The sequence below is a fragment of the Daphnia pulex genome, chromosome 7, assembly GCF_021134715.1.
Source record: "Daphnia pulex isolate KAP4 chromosome 7, ASM2113471v1".
In the NCBI taxonomy this organism is placed as follows: Eukaryota; Metazoa; Arthropoda; class Branchiopoda; order Diplostraca; family Daphniidae; genus Daphnia; species Daphnia pulex.
In genome coordinates, this window is record NC_060023.1 from 9,101,029 (window position 1) to 9,119,049 (window position 18,021).

General features: G+C 42.5%; 2 protein-coding genes across 9 annotated transcripts; both read right to left on the bottom strand.

Annotated features, from left to right (window-relative positions):
- Positions 1-966: 966 nt before the first annotated feature.
- Positions 967-13,247, bottom strand: LOC124198007 (snake venom 5'-nucleotidase-like). 7 transcript variants are annotated; one of them, XM_046593614.1, is made up of 15 exons: positions 13,110-13,247; positions 12,843-12,998; positions 5,078-5,425; positions 4,858-4,924; positions 3,979-4,050; positions 3,703-3,828; positions 3,423-3,624; positions 3,089-3,286; positions 2,835-2,998; positions 2,665-2,764; positions 2,434-2,595; positions 2,254-2,363; positions 2,048-2,141; positions 1,783-1,970; positions 967-1,380 (listed from the first exon to the last, which is right to left on the bottom strand). In XM_046593614.1, the coding sequence occupies exons 3-15, from the start codon at positions 5,410-5,412 to the stop codon at positions 1,279-1,281; spliced, it is 1,920 nt and encodes a 639-aa protein (XP_046449570.1). In that variant the 5' UTR covers positions 5,413-5,425; positions 12,843-12,998; positions 13,110-13,247; the 3' UTR covers positions 967-1,278. The 7 variants fall into 7 exon arrangements, with proteins under 7 accessions (XP_046449570.1, XP_046449567.1, XP_046449569.1 ...); XM_046593611.1 differs by having other exon boundaries at positions 1,759-1,970; XM_046593613.1 differs by lacking the exons at positions 12,843-12,998; positions 13,110-13,247 and adding an exon at positions 8,422-8,689.
- Positions 13,248-13,322: 75 nt separating this feature from the next.
- Positions 13,323-16,787, bottom strand: LOC124198006 (SET and MYND domain-containing protein 4-like). Of its 2 annotated transcripts, none has more exons than XM_046593608.1 (5): positions 16,599-16,787; positions 15,329-16,177; positions 14,851-14,972; positions 14,058-14,631; positions 13,323-13,984 (listed from the first exon to the last, which is right to left on the bottom strand). In XM_046593608.1, exons 2-5 carry the CDS (start codon positions 16,134-16,136, stop codon positions 13,530-13,532), a joined length of 1,959 nt encoding a protein of 652 aa, XP_046449564.1. In that variant the 5' UTR covers positions 16,137-16,177; positions 16,599-16,787; the 3' UTR covers positions 13,323-13,529. The 2 variants fall into 2 exon arrangements, with proteins under 2 accessions (XP_046449564.1, XP_046449565.1); XM_046593609.1 differs by having other exon boundaries at positions 15,329-16,471; positions 16,559-16,787.
- Between the last annotated feature and the right edge of the window lie 1,234 nt (positions 16,788-18,021).

Here is an 18,021-nt window from a genome sequence, read left to right on the forward strand (position 1 = left end):
TAACTCGACCTTGAAGTACCTCGGCACATTTTTAATGGTCAAATTGAGAAACTCCTGTTTTTAAAAACAGTCAAAAAAGCGTAGCTCAACTGACACGACTGCATTTCATTCGATTCCATTTCACGTTACACAATTGCGCAAGTCAGTATGGCGTCATGGCCCAAAATAAAATAAAATTGGTGAAATTAAATTTTTCTTTTTCCAGAATGCTGATTTTGTGATATACAAATTCCAGTTCAAACTGGTCGGAAAAAAAGCGAAGAAATAAATTAAATTGCATCGGCGCATGAATTAATTCCTGAAAGATCAGCACATGAAATATAATCACAACTGCTGCTATTTTAATGAAGGCCGCCTCCTTATCACCTCGTCAAAAAATTTACGGGGGAAAAACCAAAAATGATGTCCGGCATTCCTGAAATTCAACTCGAACCAGATACTAGCTAGCATTGGTCCGCCATGCCTTTATACACACACACAAAACATTTTACCCTCAAAATTTCTCTTTTTATTTTTTCGTGTGTATACACACAGAGGGACTGTGGGGAGGCGGTTAAACTGGTTCTATTGCCGTCAAAGAAGCCGCCAAAGAAGCCAAAAGCTTTTTGTTTGGGTAACGCCCGGATCTTGTAGACTCGGATAGAGCTGCCTTAAAAAAATAAAGGTTTTTACAGGACCCCCAATATAATCTGAGCAGCAACCTGAGTGCACCTTTATAGTACACGTGCATTTCTTGGTTTCGCCGTGAAATTCAATTTTTATCAGCCAGCGATTATCTTCCGGGTGTGAGAGATTCATCCACGACGCCTTTTAGGAGGGGCGAGAGAGGCCCGCATAACTGTCTGCAGTCCACTCGCTAACAACAACAACAACAACAACTGAATATGTTACATAGCGTTTAATAATCGCTGCCGCCAATCATCACATTGTTCGTTTTTTGACACATTGATAATCTCTCGGCGATAATCGTTTTTGATTATTTATTGCATTCAATTTTTTCCACGAACACAATTTCTAAAAAAGGAAAAGAATTCAGATTTGATTGTAGTAAATTCCAGTCCGTGAACTTGGTGTCTGTGAACCGAGAATTTCTCAAGAATTTGGGGTTTAATCTCAGTTGAAAATTGTTTGTGCGTAATCTAATTCAATCAATTGAGCACCGAAATAATAATGGCAGTAATATTAATAATTAAAAATGATTAGACTGCTTTGAAGGTTAAAAAACTCAATTTCATTTAAGCTAAAAATCACGTAATTTTTCCTTCTTCTTCTTCCCTTTTACATGGCGGCGGTGATTGCGCTGGGCAGTGACGGGACGGTGGACGTTGACGCCGGATCTTGGAGGGTCGAGTCCGCATCCCCCGTGATGGGCGAGGTGATCTGTGTGATGCAATTTGGGTAAATGTTCGTATCGACTTTTGATTATTTGGTGCTGATTTTGTGTGATGGATGAATTAAAGCCGTTATTCGCTGTTAGAATGCACCACGGGAAACAACTAAGGATTTGTCTGGGGAGTATTTTATGTAATTATATTCGATGGATGATGCAAGGAGTTGTATAATATTGAATCAGTTAAATCAATCAATCAATAGGGGAGGTCAAATATGCTGATGGATTCAAAACAAAAAGCTCGAAAATAAAAAAGGAGATGAGAGATTTTGCTGACTGTTAGTTAGAAAAAAAACAATTTTGTTCGTTTTTGTGGTACTGTTCTATAAAGGTGGTTAATTAGCTCTCAAAGTGAGCAAGAGAAGTACCGTCGCTAAGACGGTGGGATTTACAGTAGAACTGGCGACACCCAAAGTGCTGCTCATCGATCCCGACGTTTTGATTTCATCTCCGTCCCGGATTTGACTGCAAAGCGAACGGTAGCTAGTGTCGTTGACGAAGCTGATGCGGCGATCCAAACCCGCAACGATGGGCGACATCTTCGCCATGTAAGTGATGATCGTGTCAGCGTCCAACATTCCTGTTGAATATTGAAAACCAAAATAACAATTAGAAATTCACCTTTCAACTGGGCCAATTTTCAAATTTCATTTTTACCCGTCAAGGTGTGTTCGATGATGTTGCCTTTGAGGAGTTTGTAACCGTCGCCACCACCGGCCAAATAGCTGGACATGACAACATCGTAAACTTCCTAAAATGTTTACAAATCAAATAATTAGCGCAAATTAAATTGACACTGTAGATTCAATGGATCTAGAGCTCATTCTTTCGTGTCTGTCACTCATTTGTTTATCTGGAAATACCTCTGGCTCGACGGGAAGATAAACTGGCATGCGGCAATTATTGCACCGGGCCAACAATTGGACCACTCTGTCACCTTTGGGTCGTGATACGTCGTAGACAACGTTGATACCTGTCAAAAAAGAAAGAAAAGATTAGCTGACAAGATAATCCCCCCGTATCTCTACGTCAACAAAACCGACCAGAAACTTGCAGGAATCCACCTAACGGATCGTCGTTGGAAGCGTTGTAATCTTGGACCGAATATTCCAGCATTTTCTTCAACGTTTCGCCGTTGATTTTAACGACGTCGACAGTGTTGGGGAAAGGCGCCACCGACAGAATATTCCCGTACGTGATGGACCCTGTAAAAAGTACCCAGAAAATGTGTTTATTCGATAGAATTTTGATGGAATTCAACGGCGAATAATCACCATTTCGAGATCGTTCGTCCACCGATGAGCGAATTGCTCCGCTGTTTAATAGGGCGATGCTAACTTTACTCCACTGGCCGGGCCCGGCAAATTTGGTAAACTGGAAAAAATTAAACAAAATTCCATTTTAAAGTAGAAATTTATTTCGTTTCGTTCGTGTTTTTAAATACCAAATTGACGTAGGCGTCGGCGATGAAACTGCCGAGATTACATTCAGCCAGCCGACAGGCCAGTCGAGATCCGTTAAGGAAGACGAGAGTCTTGCCGACTTCCTTCTCGGCCAGGGCCTCGACCTCTTCTCGGTATGGGATCAATTCCTGGACGACGTGAGGATCTGTGACAGACAAAAACGGGGTGTGATGGATGTAACGGGGGGTCGCTGCTGCTGGCCCTTATCAAGAGAAAAGATGATGATGATATTAACCTCGAGGTACGCTCTTGTCCATGAGAATGGGCAGGCCGGCGGTAGCGATGACTTCTCCATCATCGTTAAAAGTCATCATCAAATTGCCCAGGTACTTGCCGAACGCGAATGCCTGAACGACGGGAACACTCCGGCCGGACGGCTGTTTGACTAGAGTTGGATACGATCCAGTCGGCTCTTCGGACGAAGGAGCCGGACCTGAAAGTGGACCCCCGTTTAAGGAAGCGCAAACAAAACATTTCGTTGGGTAGTTAATAAAATGAACTCTTCGAGACTTGATAAGACTGTAGAGAGAGATGAAAAAATTCATTAAGGAATGCGTAGACGACGTTACCATTCCAGAGAAATGTGTTGGTGTGGCCGCCGACCACCAAGTCGATGTCGGGAACCTGTTCGGCAATCTGCATGTCCTTGTGATAACCTGCGTGACCGACTGCAATGAGAATGTTGACCCCTTCCTTTTTGAGACGCTCGGCTTCTTGTCGGACGCCTTCAATTTCGTCGAAAATTCGAACTCCGTCGGTGCTGGACATGTACTGGAAAACAATATAAAGTTGGACATTTTCTTTAAATTTTTCACATTTCTGATTTTATTTGATTATGGAATTATATACCGAAGTTTCTGGGGTCAGGTAACCGATGATTCCAACTTTGCGTCCGTCGACTTGGACAACTTTCGATTTGGGAATTTTGCCATCGAGTCTCGGCTCGCCGCTGGTGTCGATATTGGCGGCCATCACCTTGATGGGAAGAAAAAACCGGGATTGAAAAGAATAGAGAATCAAGTTTTTGGTTAGATTGTTTGTTGTGCACCATATCAAAAGTGATTATTCACTATTAATGGTGACAACAACAACTATACGCAGTCTGAGAATGGAAACTTGTTTTACCGGATGGTTGGCAGCTTCCACGAATGGTAAAAGCCCGTCGACACCATCATCAAATTCGTGATTGCCAAGCGACTGAAAGAAAAATAACAAAATTAGAATTGATTATTGGATAGGATCTCGTCTTATAATTTTAAAAATGCCATCGACTACAATATGCGAGCTCTGTGTGTGTGTATATAAGGGCACGATTGATAGTAGCCAATAAAATTTGGGTTAAAAACTAACAAATAATTTTCGTCTTTTGTTGCCGGGCGAGTTTCGCCTGGATCAACTTGTAACTTATATAAGACTTGGTTTGAATAAATTATTAGGTGAAACGGATATATGTGCGTATGTACTACAGGGCGTTGGCCAGGCGTACGCCACGGAAACACGCAATAGAATGGCACAACGACGGCTGTGCGCTCGCGTGTGTGTGTCAAAATGTACGGAGAAAACAAGAGGGGCCAGCACAAACCGATCGATAATCGAATTGACTGTGGAAACCGACCTGATTGCGCACACACGTCCGCCAAGAGAGCCGTCTACACACACTATCTCCAAATGATCACTCCCCAGACAATATCTTTCAATGATTTACAGCGTGAAAAGAAATAGAAAGAAAAATTCCTCGGGGTCTTGGTCGGGAGAAAAAGTTGGTCGTTAAAAAATGGAGATGACGGACCGATGGTCGTTATTATTATTTCCAATCCCGATTTTGTAGACCTGATAAAACCCGAGAGAATCTGTTACATTTGGCTCGTGCCATCTATACAACCCAAAATAAAAATGGCGCCGAAAAAATATTTGAAAGTGAAACAAAGTGCTGCACAAGAAAATACGAAAAGTAACGAGAGAAATTGGTTAGATAAACATCAGACTTTTTTCGTTTCTTTTTACCATGGCCGTTAGGTTGAGCAAGTTGCCAAAGCGGCTGACGGCCTTCCATTTGTGGATGGTGTACCAGCTGACGCGGTCGGTCGGTCGGTCAGCAAACGACGGACGTGAATGTATAAATAGCGAGATAGAAATCAAGTGATAAATTGGAATCCATTGGCAACGGACGGACGGACGGATGGATGGATAGATTTATACAATTTGTGAAAGTTAAACAACTCACATGGTACCCTGGAAGAAATCGCCGGCGGCCAGGAAAATCGTGTTGGGATTCTCTTCGCGGATGACGCGTGATTGGTGGACCAGCCGAGCGTAACCGCCGAAACATTTGCCAGCGGCCGACTCTTGAGGTGTGCAAGACCCGCCGAATTTGTTGGCCTCCTCGAAACGGCAGTGAATGTCGTTGATGTGCAGGACCGTCAAGTTGAAGAACGACGTCGAGTCACTCGGCTGATGGACCGGCGGCGGTTCACTACTCGACGGGATCGGTGTCGCCCAAACGGACACGACAAACAACCAGAGACACATCATCGTCGTCGATAAGGTGATGGACGCCATTTTCTTCCAAATACTGCGGGAAAAATAAATTAAATTTAAAAATTTAAACAAAAAAATTCAAACGAACGAATAAGCACCGGTGCTTTATTTTTACGACTTTTTTATTTTTAATGGTTTTTTCTTTTCTTCTGTGGGCCGTCGCAATATCATCAAGGTCTTTTTTCTCTCGAGCTGTTTCGGGACTCGACTAGAAAAAGAGTTTTCACTTTTTGGGTAGTCTTGTTTCTTTTTCGACTTTGTTTTTACCTTGACACGTTCGTATAAATCTTCTCCGCTAGTCTCTATCTCTCTACCATTTTACCCGAAAAAAAACTTTCAACTGAGTCACGTTATTTCTTTTTCGGTGGTTTTTCGGGAGAGAGAGAGAGGTGGGGGAGTGAGTTTGTGTGTCTAACCGAATGTTACAAACAAATTCGATCGTTAACGCAGTCTGTCGTTTCCCGTTGGGAATGGCTTGCTGGGGTTCGCCCCGGAAAGGATAAAGAAAAACAACTTTTTCAAAACATAAATTGAGAGTGAACGCGTTCAAAATAAAAAATAAAAAAAAAAGTTTTCGTTGGAAAAATTCCTTCATTTCAAGTGAAAACAAATTTTTGGGGTTGATGCGTATAAACAGCGACTGGAAAAGGGGATGATACAATTTGTTTGTTTTTTTTTAAATTGAGTGGATTCACGGAATCGGACGCCATTATAGTTGGAGACCGCGTTGGCTTGCGTAACCAATTGAGCGAGTTTTATTTTTACGAGATGGGCGAGTCCCGCGGTTTTGGACTATTTCCCGGTATTTTTGCGGGGAGGGATTAACGACCGAGCCGCAGCCATTTCAGTTGTTGATGACATTTGAATTCGGCGGGAAATTTGAAAAATTAACAAAATTTTCGTTTGGATCAAATCAAATCGTCCAAATTAATGGCAGCCGAATTAATTTGCCAACCAAAAGGCACGACTGGAAATTAGGCAAAACCATTCAGAGTGTACCCACACGTTGGTGTAGCCCACGCCCTTATTAACTCTATACACAAATTGGAAAGTGGAAAAAAATATAAAAGTTTCCCCTAGCTACAGCCTGCTGGCATATCGTTGAGCACGCGAGGACGATCGTGGAAAGTTGCGCGTTTTTTTCAATTGCCAAGAGAATCGTTAATTAAAAAGACTTGCGCGCTAATAAAAAAAGATAAAAATTTAGCCGAAAATAAAAACAACAAAAGATCACGGGCACGCGTAGAGAGAAACAAAAAAGAGCCGATTATTTATTCCCTAGGCCAATCTCATCCATTTCTCTTCGATTGAATAAAGAAGAAAAAGAAAAAGATTTTTAATCTACGTTTTCTTCTTTAACGAGAGATGTGAAGTAAACCTGTTGCAAAGGCCCTCAAGCTCTTTGTTGTGTAACATACACGTCCAAAGACGCCATCAATTATAATGCTAAAAACACGAATGTGTACACACGATATAGATAAATTTTATCGATTGGAAAAAAATTACCCGGTCAATTTTTGTTTTTGTTTTTCTGGTCCATTTCGTTCATTTTTGATCAAAATGCGGGCAGAACAATTGAGAAACTATAATGAGGAAACCTTGTTTGCGTCATAATTTAGCCATCCCATTATCGGCGGGATGCCTTTTTTAAAAAACGTGAGTTAAGACCCCCAACCCCAACAAACAAACTATACCGAAATATAAGCCAAGGGTGTCTTGATAGATCAGCCAGCAAGGGGTACATACAATATATAATATCCACTCAAACAAACAACAACAAATTTACGCCGACCCAATATCTTGAAAGCCCAACACAGCCGATGCAAATGAACTAGCCGATGCACGGGCACGAGCTACTACACACACACATACTGTGTATATGCAACAAAAATATAAAGGCCCAGCTAATAACTATTCGAAAGAGAGGGGGGGGGGGGAGCGCGGTCTATCTAAAAAGAAGGAAAACTGACCGCCGGTTTCTCATTTCCAAGGTATAAATTACACATCACAGGGAGGAAAATAAAAGAGTTATTATTAACGATTCTTATTTTCGTATTTTTAAAAAAACATGATGAGACTTCAAACGGCACCCATCAGTATAAACTTGAGCTTTGTGTGCTGCCGGGGGTTGGAAAAATTCAAAACTATTTTCGTATCAAATAAACCCCCGCGTGTGCCGCATTTCTTCTTTCAAAGTCTTTGGCGGCGGACGGACGGAAGAGAAAAATTCTCTTTTGCCCATAAATAAATACATGTTAATGCGTTTTCTCTCTCCTCCCGACCTGTGCACGATGGACGACACGGAATCGCATAGTTTCATCCGGTCTTTTATACAATTTTTAGAATTCTTCCCGAAAATGTTGAATGTTTAAAAAAAAAATATTTTTCAAACGCCTAAAATATATGATACAGATTTTTTTTTCGGCGGTTGGAATGTACAGCTATTTTTCACTTGTCCATAATTGATTAGTCGACCTTAGTCAAAAAATTTAAATTAAAAAAAAAAAACTGCCAAGATGAAATGTCTGGAACGGGGTCCATAATTTTTCCTTAATAAGGATTGTCCAAGTTACAGTTAGACGACACAATGGACGTTCCCGATTTTTCAAACAAAAAAATCCACCGTATAGATAAGAAAATTATTATTATGGCGTTCCGTATTTTTGTGCGCATCAACGCTGATGTCGTCGTCCAAGAGTCGAAAAAACTCGTTTTCTGAATTTTATTTAATTTTTTAAAGGTCGCGCGGAATTCTTTTCGCTCTGATTCTTTTTGGGACGCGAGTCTTCCGTCAGCCAGTGCGGGCGTGACTGGACTATTTTTTTTTAAAAGAAGAAGATGGACGTTCAACGTCAACTGAACTACAAGGGCGCATTAACATCCAAGACCCCAAAAGAAAAAGTTGGAAAACTGGAAAAACTGGACGACGTGAATTTAACGCCCATATTCACGACGATATTTCCGACACGCTCTAAAAGAAGAAAATAATTTTTCGGTGGTGGTTACAGTAGTTGGAAAAAAAATACTTACTTGGTAATTATGCGGGTAAAATATAGTTGAGGGGAAGAAGAAAAAATTCGGTCGCGTCAACTGTCGTGAAGAAGAAAAAGAGAAAAACAGAAATACAGACACCGGCCGGAAAAGGGGTAAACACAAAATAAATGGGATGTGTGTGTGTGATGTAATAAGGCCTCTAAGACTAGGGCTGTATATGGGGGACCGGTAGAGACGAGACTTCCGCCCGGCTCACCAACCGATACCGCACTGCGGGGGTTGGCCGTCAGTCGTCCCATAAGCGAAACCAACAGCCGCATCCAGGGCAACACACACAAATGTCACGGGGCTGGCCGGGGCTAACATAAAAACTCGATGCACAGCAGCTGTCCGGCCATGGGGGATGCGCGCAAAATGGACAACCGTCAAGGTGCATGTATAAATGTCATGAAATGGCCATACTGGCCTCCGGCTGGCCATCGCATGGCAACCGGCTCAGCTGCTGTTGGCTTTCCCTACGTATAGTCAAAATAAACACAGTACACAGAAAAACATGTATGGAGGCAGCTAGTTATATAGAATAAATAACACAGGGGACCTCGGAAACTTTGGCCGTGTAACTTTGAAAAAAGAAAAGAAAAAAGAACCGGAATTTATTTTTTCCGATTGGGAGTTTTGTCTATGGCCCGCGACATTCGTGCGCTGGATATAATTGAGACTCAACTCCGAAATAGGCAAGAAACAAACACAAAAGTTGAGAGAAAAAGGGAAAAAAAAAAGAAAACAGATGCGACATGTCAACCAACTTTGTCTCTTATTTCCTTTTTTTGGTGAATACATAAAAGAAAAAGAAAATCAAAAATGGTAATGAAGAGAAATAAAGTTGAATTTCGACTAGTTTAGTTTTTAAATTTCTTGTTGCAACTTGGTACAATTATTCAAAAAGAGAAGAAATGAAATGGGGAAAAAAAAATTGACCGTAAAAAGAGTTCGGACCGGAATTGTCAACAAAACCGGTCCGGCGTGATGGAAGTTGACAAACGTCTTGGCTCGAGCCGCCAGAGGGTGTCTCGTCGGTCATCCCAACTAGCTTACAGAGCTATATTACATCTATACACGTCGATGACGATTTCGATAAACTTTTCTCCATTTTTTCGCAGTAAAATCAGATGCCGTTACGAAAACAAAAAAAAATTGCTTTAATGAATTCCAAATATTGATGCAATCAAAACTTTTCAATCCAGATATTTCTGAATCAACTGACTGCGTCACAAATTTGAATAATTCTAAACCGGTGACGAAGTTCAACATTGAAAAAAAAAATACCGTTTGATCCATTTTACCATCTGGGTCATTGGCTATAGCTGTTTTCAAGCTGGAAATAGATTGTTTATAGTTTGAAAAAGAAAATCTATAAAAATGTGAGATAAATTCACGGGTAAGAAATATAGCACGGTGGTGGTCGCCATTGAGTCGGTAGAAGAAAAAAAAGTAGCCGGCGCGTCCGTGACGATAAACAGCACGCGACGTCCGTTTCGTTTCAACTCGTTTTCTTGTTTAGACTTTGGGAGAGCAAAAAGAAAAATTTCCAAACTGATGTGGAAAAAAACAACCCCAACGACTAAAGACAAAACAAGAAGAAAACACGTCGGATGGAGTTGGTCCAGCTGTCCATTTTGGGGAGGACATTGCAGATGGCCAAACGGCGATAATACACACAAGAGTCAGAGTCTTACTATAAGTCAATTCCAGCTGTTTTTTTTTTTTCTGGCTGCGTGAAACCGATCCATTTATAGCCACGTCTTAATGGAAAAAGAGACGCAAGAGACTCGTCGACGGTGACAAGTTTTTTCTTCACGGCCAGCAGCAGCCGCGTCCAGCGCCATGGAATTTATTTATCCAAATTTCGAAAAAGGAGATGATGCCTATCTGACGTAATTTCAATAGTTGATGTATTCCACACCCGTCTCTTAATGAAGGCTGCAGCAGTCGTTGTTAGAAATAGAGACATATTAGCTTCCGTTCAACAACACGGACGGACGGGAGCGCCGTGCTGTTCCAGTGGCAGCTGGAACCACCTTATAGGCTCTTATGTGCTCCCTACTATATAGCCAGCAACAAAGACACAAAAGTTTTGATTATGTTCTTCTTCTTTCTCCTTTTTTTCCGGTAGCTCGGGACGAAAGAAAAGAAAAAAATACTAAATTGGCCGGGTGTGGATGATGGATGCCCACGTTTATGTGTGTTCCAAAAAGCACTGGAACAAGAACTTAAACAATATCATAGCCATCATTCATTCAAAATGTTGCCTAGTCTCCTTTTTTTTCTTTTTTTTTAAACAAAATTCTGGGGGCCCCTCGTGCGGAATTCACGGTCCCATAAAAAAAAAGAAAAAATGCCATCGCCCAAGCGGACGTGCACGGGATTGATAAGCCGCTCACGTCCGGGCCATAAAAGCAGCTGGATATCCTTTTCTTTATTTTTTCTTCTCATTTTCTTGTGTTGTTTCTTTTACTTTTCAGAAATTCAGCGGGGGAGAGAAAAAAAAAAGTTTCAGATTGTTGTGGCGCAATCCCGCCGTGTGCCATTTCGTCCCGCGTTCAAACTGCTGGGCCACACAACACAAAATAAAAAACTGGTTTTTTTTTGTTCCCCTTCAAACTCGGAAGTGGAGAGTCACTCCTGACACGATAGAAATCAATTCAAAGAGTTGGTTTTATTCTTTTTTTAACAAATAGATCTGCGCCAACCGTGCGCGCAAATATCTAAAAACCCGAGACGTTTTTTTCAAATCTAACAATCCGTCCGCCCGTCGAGCGTGTGGGCTGCGTGACGGGTCGACAGAAACACTCACATCTAGAACGGATAGATCTTTGGGGGTACAACCAAAAAGAAGTAAGAAGAAAGGTAATCCTTTAACAAGACAAGCCACTAAATAACATATCCATCTTTTCGCTGTGGAGTGTATCAAGAAAGAATAAAAAACCCAGTAGGTCCGTCTCTATTTTTTGATGATTCGGGATAACGAGGCACTACTGCCCCAGCTGCCGCCCAGTCTGAATGATTCGAATCACGTCCATTGTGAGAGAGAATAAGAAATTCAAATTTTCTTATTCTTTTCACCTGGACAGATCGAACCAAAGTCAAAGAAATGAGCTACCTACAATTTCCCAGGTAAAAATTTATTATTTTAAAATCTATCCGAAAATGGATCGTGGGATGCCGCGACGTGAGGTCACGTCAGTATCAAAAGAGAAAAAAAAATTTGAAAAATCCATTTTGAGGAGGAGGAAAAACGTCTGTAGAGGAAACTTAACCTCGTTATTAGACACACACACACAAGAATGAGACGTCTGATTGAGAGAAAGCCATATTCTCTTTCTACACACATTTTGGCGTGTTTTTTTGAGTGGGGTGAATCAGAGACTTCCCCCCACCAACCAACCAAACTTAACACCGAGCTAGGTTATAGTTAGTTAGTGCTTGATGGTCCTTTAATCGAGAACATCCTCCAGACTTACGGTTATTATAGATGAAAGAGTGGAGGGGGGATTCTTATTGGATGTTTCCATTGTAGTGCACCTGTAATAGGTCGACCCGAACGACCTGGAGGACCCTCAGCAGTAAAAAACAAAAAAACCCCTGGCCCCTTTACTCTCTCAAAAGGAAAGAAGAATAGGCGCCAGATGAAAGGAAGGAATTATATATAAACAAGGCGAAAGGGGGGCGGACGCATATGCTACGCACACACACACAGTCCATCTATTTTACACGGGGCGCGCAGGTAATTAGCTAATAGACCGTGTCGGGTTCGGGTCGGTATGAAAAAGAAAAGAAAAAGGTGTCTTGTCTGTGAACAAGAGAAAATATTGGAGTTTTGGAAAATGGAGGGGGGAGCGCTAAATAGACTTTGAATCTATAACTGACAAGTATTTATTTACTTAAAAGAAATAAAGCGAAAAAATGGCATCCGCTCAGTGTTTTCCTTCCACCTCGGACATCTCTCCAATTAGTTGGCTATTCAAAAGGTAAAAAAGAAAAAAAGAAAATGAAGGACCCTAAAGAGCTCAGGGCGATTCCCTATTCTTTTAAAGGAGGTCGTATATTATTTCGGGTCTAGTAAAAGACAAGGAGAAGAAGAAGAAGAAGCGACTAACAATAAACATAATGTTTTGTTGTCGGTTCAACTGTCTGTGTGATCGGTACCGTTAGGGAGGAGGCACGAGAGCCCCGGCAGAAGCTTTTTTCGTGATTAGAAAAAAACACATTTAGGACAGTAAACAGTTTCTAGCCGTCGCGGGTCGGGACGAGATGGCTCACGTCATCAGTCCCGACCTGTAGGGGCGAATAAAAAAAAACGAACGAAAAAAAACGCTTTGAATTACGATTGAAATAAAGTAAGGCATCAAAAATATAGAAAAACCTCGGCCGGTTGAATAAAAATAAAAATAACTTACGGATATTATCTTAGAGAAATGTGCCTGTGGGATGATGGCACCTAACCCTTTTTTTCCTGGTCGCTGCACGGCAAAAATGGCCGATGTCTATCACCTCGACAAAAATAAAGGAGGGTCTCCATTCACAGTTGAGAGTGCTGGATCTAGCTCGTTTCTCTATACACACACGTAATCGCATTCACGAACGGTTTGATTACATCAAGAAAAAAACAAAAATGAAGAGCTCGAAATAACTAAAAAAAAAAATAAAAAAAGAGAAATTTTTACTTGAGAGTCCAGAGGTCGCCAGACGTCTAGTGGTAAAGAAGGAAAAAACGGAATGACTCGATCCATCAACCTGGGCACATAAACAGAGGGGGCCGCCGCTGCTGCTGCTGCTTTCCCGCGTCCATTTTCCAGTTGTGATGTTTTTTTCTGCCGGAACGATTTTCTGTTTTTAAGACGGTCGGCTGCATCAGTTTACTATACACAAGACTGGCGTTCCAGTCATAGCATCGAGGCCGTTTATTCCAGAAACGGAACCATCTGATAAATGCTAAGCATTACATTGTTGTTGTAAGCGTTGGTGGCAAAAGAGAATCTTCTCCAGTAGAGAGAAAATAACCAAAACGACACACACACAAGGGAAAACGGAGCCAAGGCAAAAGTGAGTGATGACGTCCATATCGAATCAACAATCAAGTCGGGTCAAACATCAACGGCCAGATGGGGACTTAAAGTGGCCGATAGAGCCCAGCAATGCTTCAAAACTTCTTGCGCCATGCTGTACTCTTGGACGGGAAGATGGATGGACGCATCAGAGTCCATGGCCTCCAAATAGCCGATGAACAATCGAGTCGACTCTTCCAGATGCGGAGGTCCGTCCGGGTAACAGGAGCCGGACGAGAGTGACGAGAAGTTGCCGATATCCCGGTGGATGGGATGATACAATTCCGGACGATTGATCAGTTTGGGAGCGTCTTCGTAGCGGGGCCAGTCTTGGGTGCAGGCGAGGCAATTGCACCGGAAGTAATACTGCTGGCTCAGTTTCAATTGGCGCTCCTTCTTGTCGTGGGTGGCGTAATGGTAGCCGTAGTTGTCGAGGATTTCATCCCCACGGGCGATCCGCCGGATGGCTCTGACGGCGATGACGTCTCCGTAGCCTATAATAACGTTATTAATACTTGTTTATATATTACACTTAATTAACGTTTGAATAAATTAAATTTGTATTACAATCGCGGACAACGTTGGGATCGCACGAGTGATTGATGAGACTCAAGATGGGCATGGCAGCAGCGCCAATTTCGCAAAGTCTAATCTGCTGCAGTGTTGAAGGGAGATCCGGGCCGGAAGGCGTTCCGGGAAGAGGAAAGGCCAGATGAGAGATTTCATGGGCGTTGCAGGGGTAACTCTGAATGAGCTGGAGCACAGCTGCCGCCAATATTTCATCCGGATCATCTCCTTTCCCGTCACGCTGCTGCTTCTGCTGGATCAAACACGTTAAATAAACAGCCATGACAGCTCTCCGGAAGAGATCCGAAACGGAGCGTCGAGCCGTGTTGCCAACAAGGCGATGGATGGTGCGTCCGTAATCGGTCGATTCGTACACCTCCCCTCCGGCAGGATTACATCCATCGTCTTCACTGGCGTCCATAATCCTCTGTCTGCCCACTTTGAGAACCGTCCGCACGGCTAATAATCCGTGATGGCCAACGTTGGTCCCATGAAGAGAGTCGGTCAATCCGCACTCGGATTGATGGTAACTGGCCCAGGCTTCATCACGGCACACCGTGCTGCAGAATCCCACCTGTAGAATTTCCCAGGTAAGAAAATAAAAATTATGTCCAGGTCTCAGATATCCATCTGACAAGCGGTTAACGTGATTTCACACAAGAATAGCCCCACACAGACACATCCAACGACAGAAATAATCTTTCGCTGACATCCCCGAATAAGATCTCCCGATTATAAAAAAAGGGCGTCTGGAAGGAAAGAAAAGTGAAACACGATCCTAAGAAGAAGAAACCTGAGAGCATTGGTGACATGGTACGGGTCCAGGCGTCCAGTGTAGGCAATGATGGCAGTGGGATTCTTTGAATTCCTCCAGCAGTATCGAAGCCAGGGCCTTTTCCACGATGACCGTCGTCCCTGCAATGTCAGAAAAATATTTTTGAACATAACACGGAGAGAAGGAAAAAAGAGATTTTAACATGACAACAGTGCGGAAATCGATCTTTGACACACACAAAAGTGTTGTTGTTGCGCGTATACCAGCACTATGCACAACATTACAGCTTCATCGCTTTTCTTTTTTGGGGGTTTCCTACTCTGACATGCACATGGCAGCAGATTACAGGCCCTTGTCAGGGCCCAGTGGGGGGCCCCTAGTAGTAGGTAGACCCTCGAAAAAAACATTTCATGAGATTTCACGATTAGTTTTCTTCTTTGAAATGTTTTTTCGAATGTAAATGTATTACAAAGCTCGACGGTCGTTACGTTTTTACCTATTTGAATGTCTTCAGTGGCGACGAGGCAACGACCCCGATCGTCAGAATCCGTTAGTTCGATTGACGTGGAAGCGGCCGGCAATAGAGCGTTGCTGTCCCGGTTCAAGTCGGGCGCAGTCCTCCGCTTCTTAATGATTTGTCGTTCGATGGACGCCGCCGCCGATTCGTTTGATTCGCTGACCCCAATCGTTGGGTTGGCGTCGTCGCCCAGTTTGACTATCTTCGAGTTGATGCTAATGAGTTTGTCCTTGTGAGACTGCTGGGCATTTGTCGTCGTTACGAGCAGCAAATTCCTGGCCAGATTGAAGCTGATGAATGCTTGACGGACGTGTCCCAGTTGCAGCCAGCAATTACCTTGCCGCTCACGCAACTTGTACTCGAGATGCTTGGGATAGCCGTGGTCAAAGGCCAGCTGAATGTCTCTTAACGAATGGAGCCAGTCTGACGTGTCGTGGAACACGGCCGAACGATTGGCGTAGGCCAGTGCTAGGGCTTCACCTTCGCCAACGAGGAGACTGCGATTGTAAGAGCTGATGGCTTTCCAGTTGAGCTTCTTCTGGTAGTAGTTGTTGCCTTCAACTCGGTGACTAGTGGAGAGTTGCTGAGATTTGCAAGGTGTGGAGATTGCCCGCTTGGCCAGGCTCAGAGGCTCTTGAAAACGAGCTCTGACTGAGTCAAGGGCCAAGACAAAGGAGATTCGCTGAGCATCAGTTGAGCAAGTGGAGAAGCGAGTGGAGATTTCCTTGACATCACCACTCTTTTCCAGGTCGTGACAGATCTGGGTGAAGAGGCTTTCGAAATCCATCTTCTTTCATCAAGCGCAATAATCCCCTGATTGCAACACACCTGCAGAGTCACGGGTTCAAGAATGTTAATAAAGGCTTGTGTTTCTTCTGCACAGCCGGCTGAGGGGCCAGAGAGGTTTCACTGAATGAATTCAGACAAAGCCGCAGGGATGACAGATTTATCACACAAGAATAGAAGACCTTTTTTGAGCTTGTGAAGCAATCAGAAAGTCACAGTCAAGCACCAAAACAACAACAACAAGAGAGACTGAGCACGTTTTCCACTTGGGTAATCAAGACGCGAGTATTCTCATTCATCACGCTGAAATGGTAACAAGCACAAGCAGCAGCCCGACTGGAAGTAATACAGATCCACAAGTCAACACGTTAAACACAACAAAAAAAAGATGTTAATCAAAAAGGGAGGGGGGATTATACGAACATAACCAGCAGACGTCATGTTGAATCAGTTTTCACATGACCTCGTGTTGGTGGCGCGAGAACTTTTGGCTTGTCCGAATATGTAAAAATTCTGATGAAACACGCCAAAAATGGATTTTTCTAACCCTTACTTCTCTTTTTCAGAAAAATTTAAATAAAAATCCCCCACCAAGAATTTTCTTACTCTTCCCCCCTTTAAACAAAAAATTCTTTTCTTTTTCGTCTGCTATTTACAGACGACCGCTGAGTTGCCACGGTCGTTAAAAACAAACGACACGATGCGGATTTTTGTTTTATTTTCAGCGTCCAGCCGGTCGGTCCGTCCATCCTCCAGGGTATATATAAATATACACGCAGGATATTTTTTTCTATTTTTATTATGGTGAAACAATTTTTGTTATTTCTCCTGCGCTCCTGTCCCGGCGCTTCTGGGGTCCCCCCTCCTGTAACAAACGAACATTGTGTGTGTGTGTGCTACAAAAGGAGCTCATTCTTATTCTAATGACATTGTCAGTCAGTCAGTCAGTTAGTTTTCTTCATTTTTTAAAAAATAAAGTTTTCTAATATTGGTTGGGGGCCCAGCCAAATGTTTCTCTTTCTCTGGTTATCATCGCCTGACAATATAAACGCAGTCGTCGGTTTCTGGTTATTTGGCCCAGGATGTTATGTCCGTGTCTGTTTGAAATTTTCTTTCTTTTTCCTATTCAGATTTTTTTCGGTTGTTGTTGTTTCTGTATTTTGTTTTTCCGTGTGTTTCGAGAATTATTATACGAGAGGGAGAGATAGATAAGATTGTTATTTTTTTAGTTATTTTTCCTCTAGTTTTTATTGTCTGTATTTTATTTTTCAATTTGAAAAATAAAAGAGCTGGAAGGCAAATGAAAAGATCTATCTAAATATTATACTAATGTCTCGTATTTACATGTTGGCAACATATTTTAGACGTCGTAAAACAATCTCTTTTGATACGAGGAGGAGGAAATTTTTGTGCTTTTTCAGTTATAATAGGAAGTCAAAACATGGCCGGCAATTACGATTATTAACAAAAAAGGTTTGAATTTGCGCGCGCGTTCCTTTCATATATTTTTATCATTCGGACAAATCTATTATTATTATCTGTGCAATGGGAAATTGGCCAGCAACAGCTTCTCGTAAAAACGGTTACACGCCAATCAGCTCCCATCGGAAATCTCTAAATGCTAAAACAACCAATATATTCCCGGCGTGTGTTATATCTTATTATTTTTTTTCTCTCCCATATCTTATCGATGCGGGAGAGGAAAAAACAAATTTCCCGAAAAGCTTTTTTAGCTGCCGTGTGTTATATGTCGACTGTTGAAAGGGGCTCACGAGCAGCAGAGCGCACGCTAAAAACCCTTAGCGTAATTCTCTTTTTACCTATAGGGTATATATATTCCGGGACTTTTGAAATATGCCCTCAGGGTGTCGTCCCGGCGTCCGTTC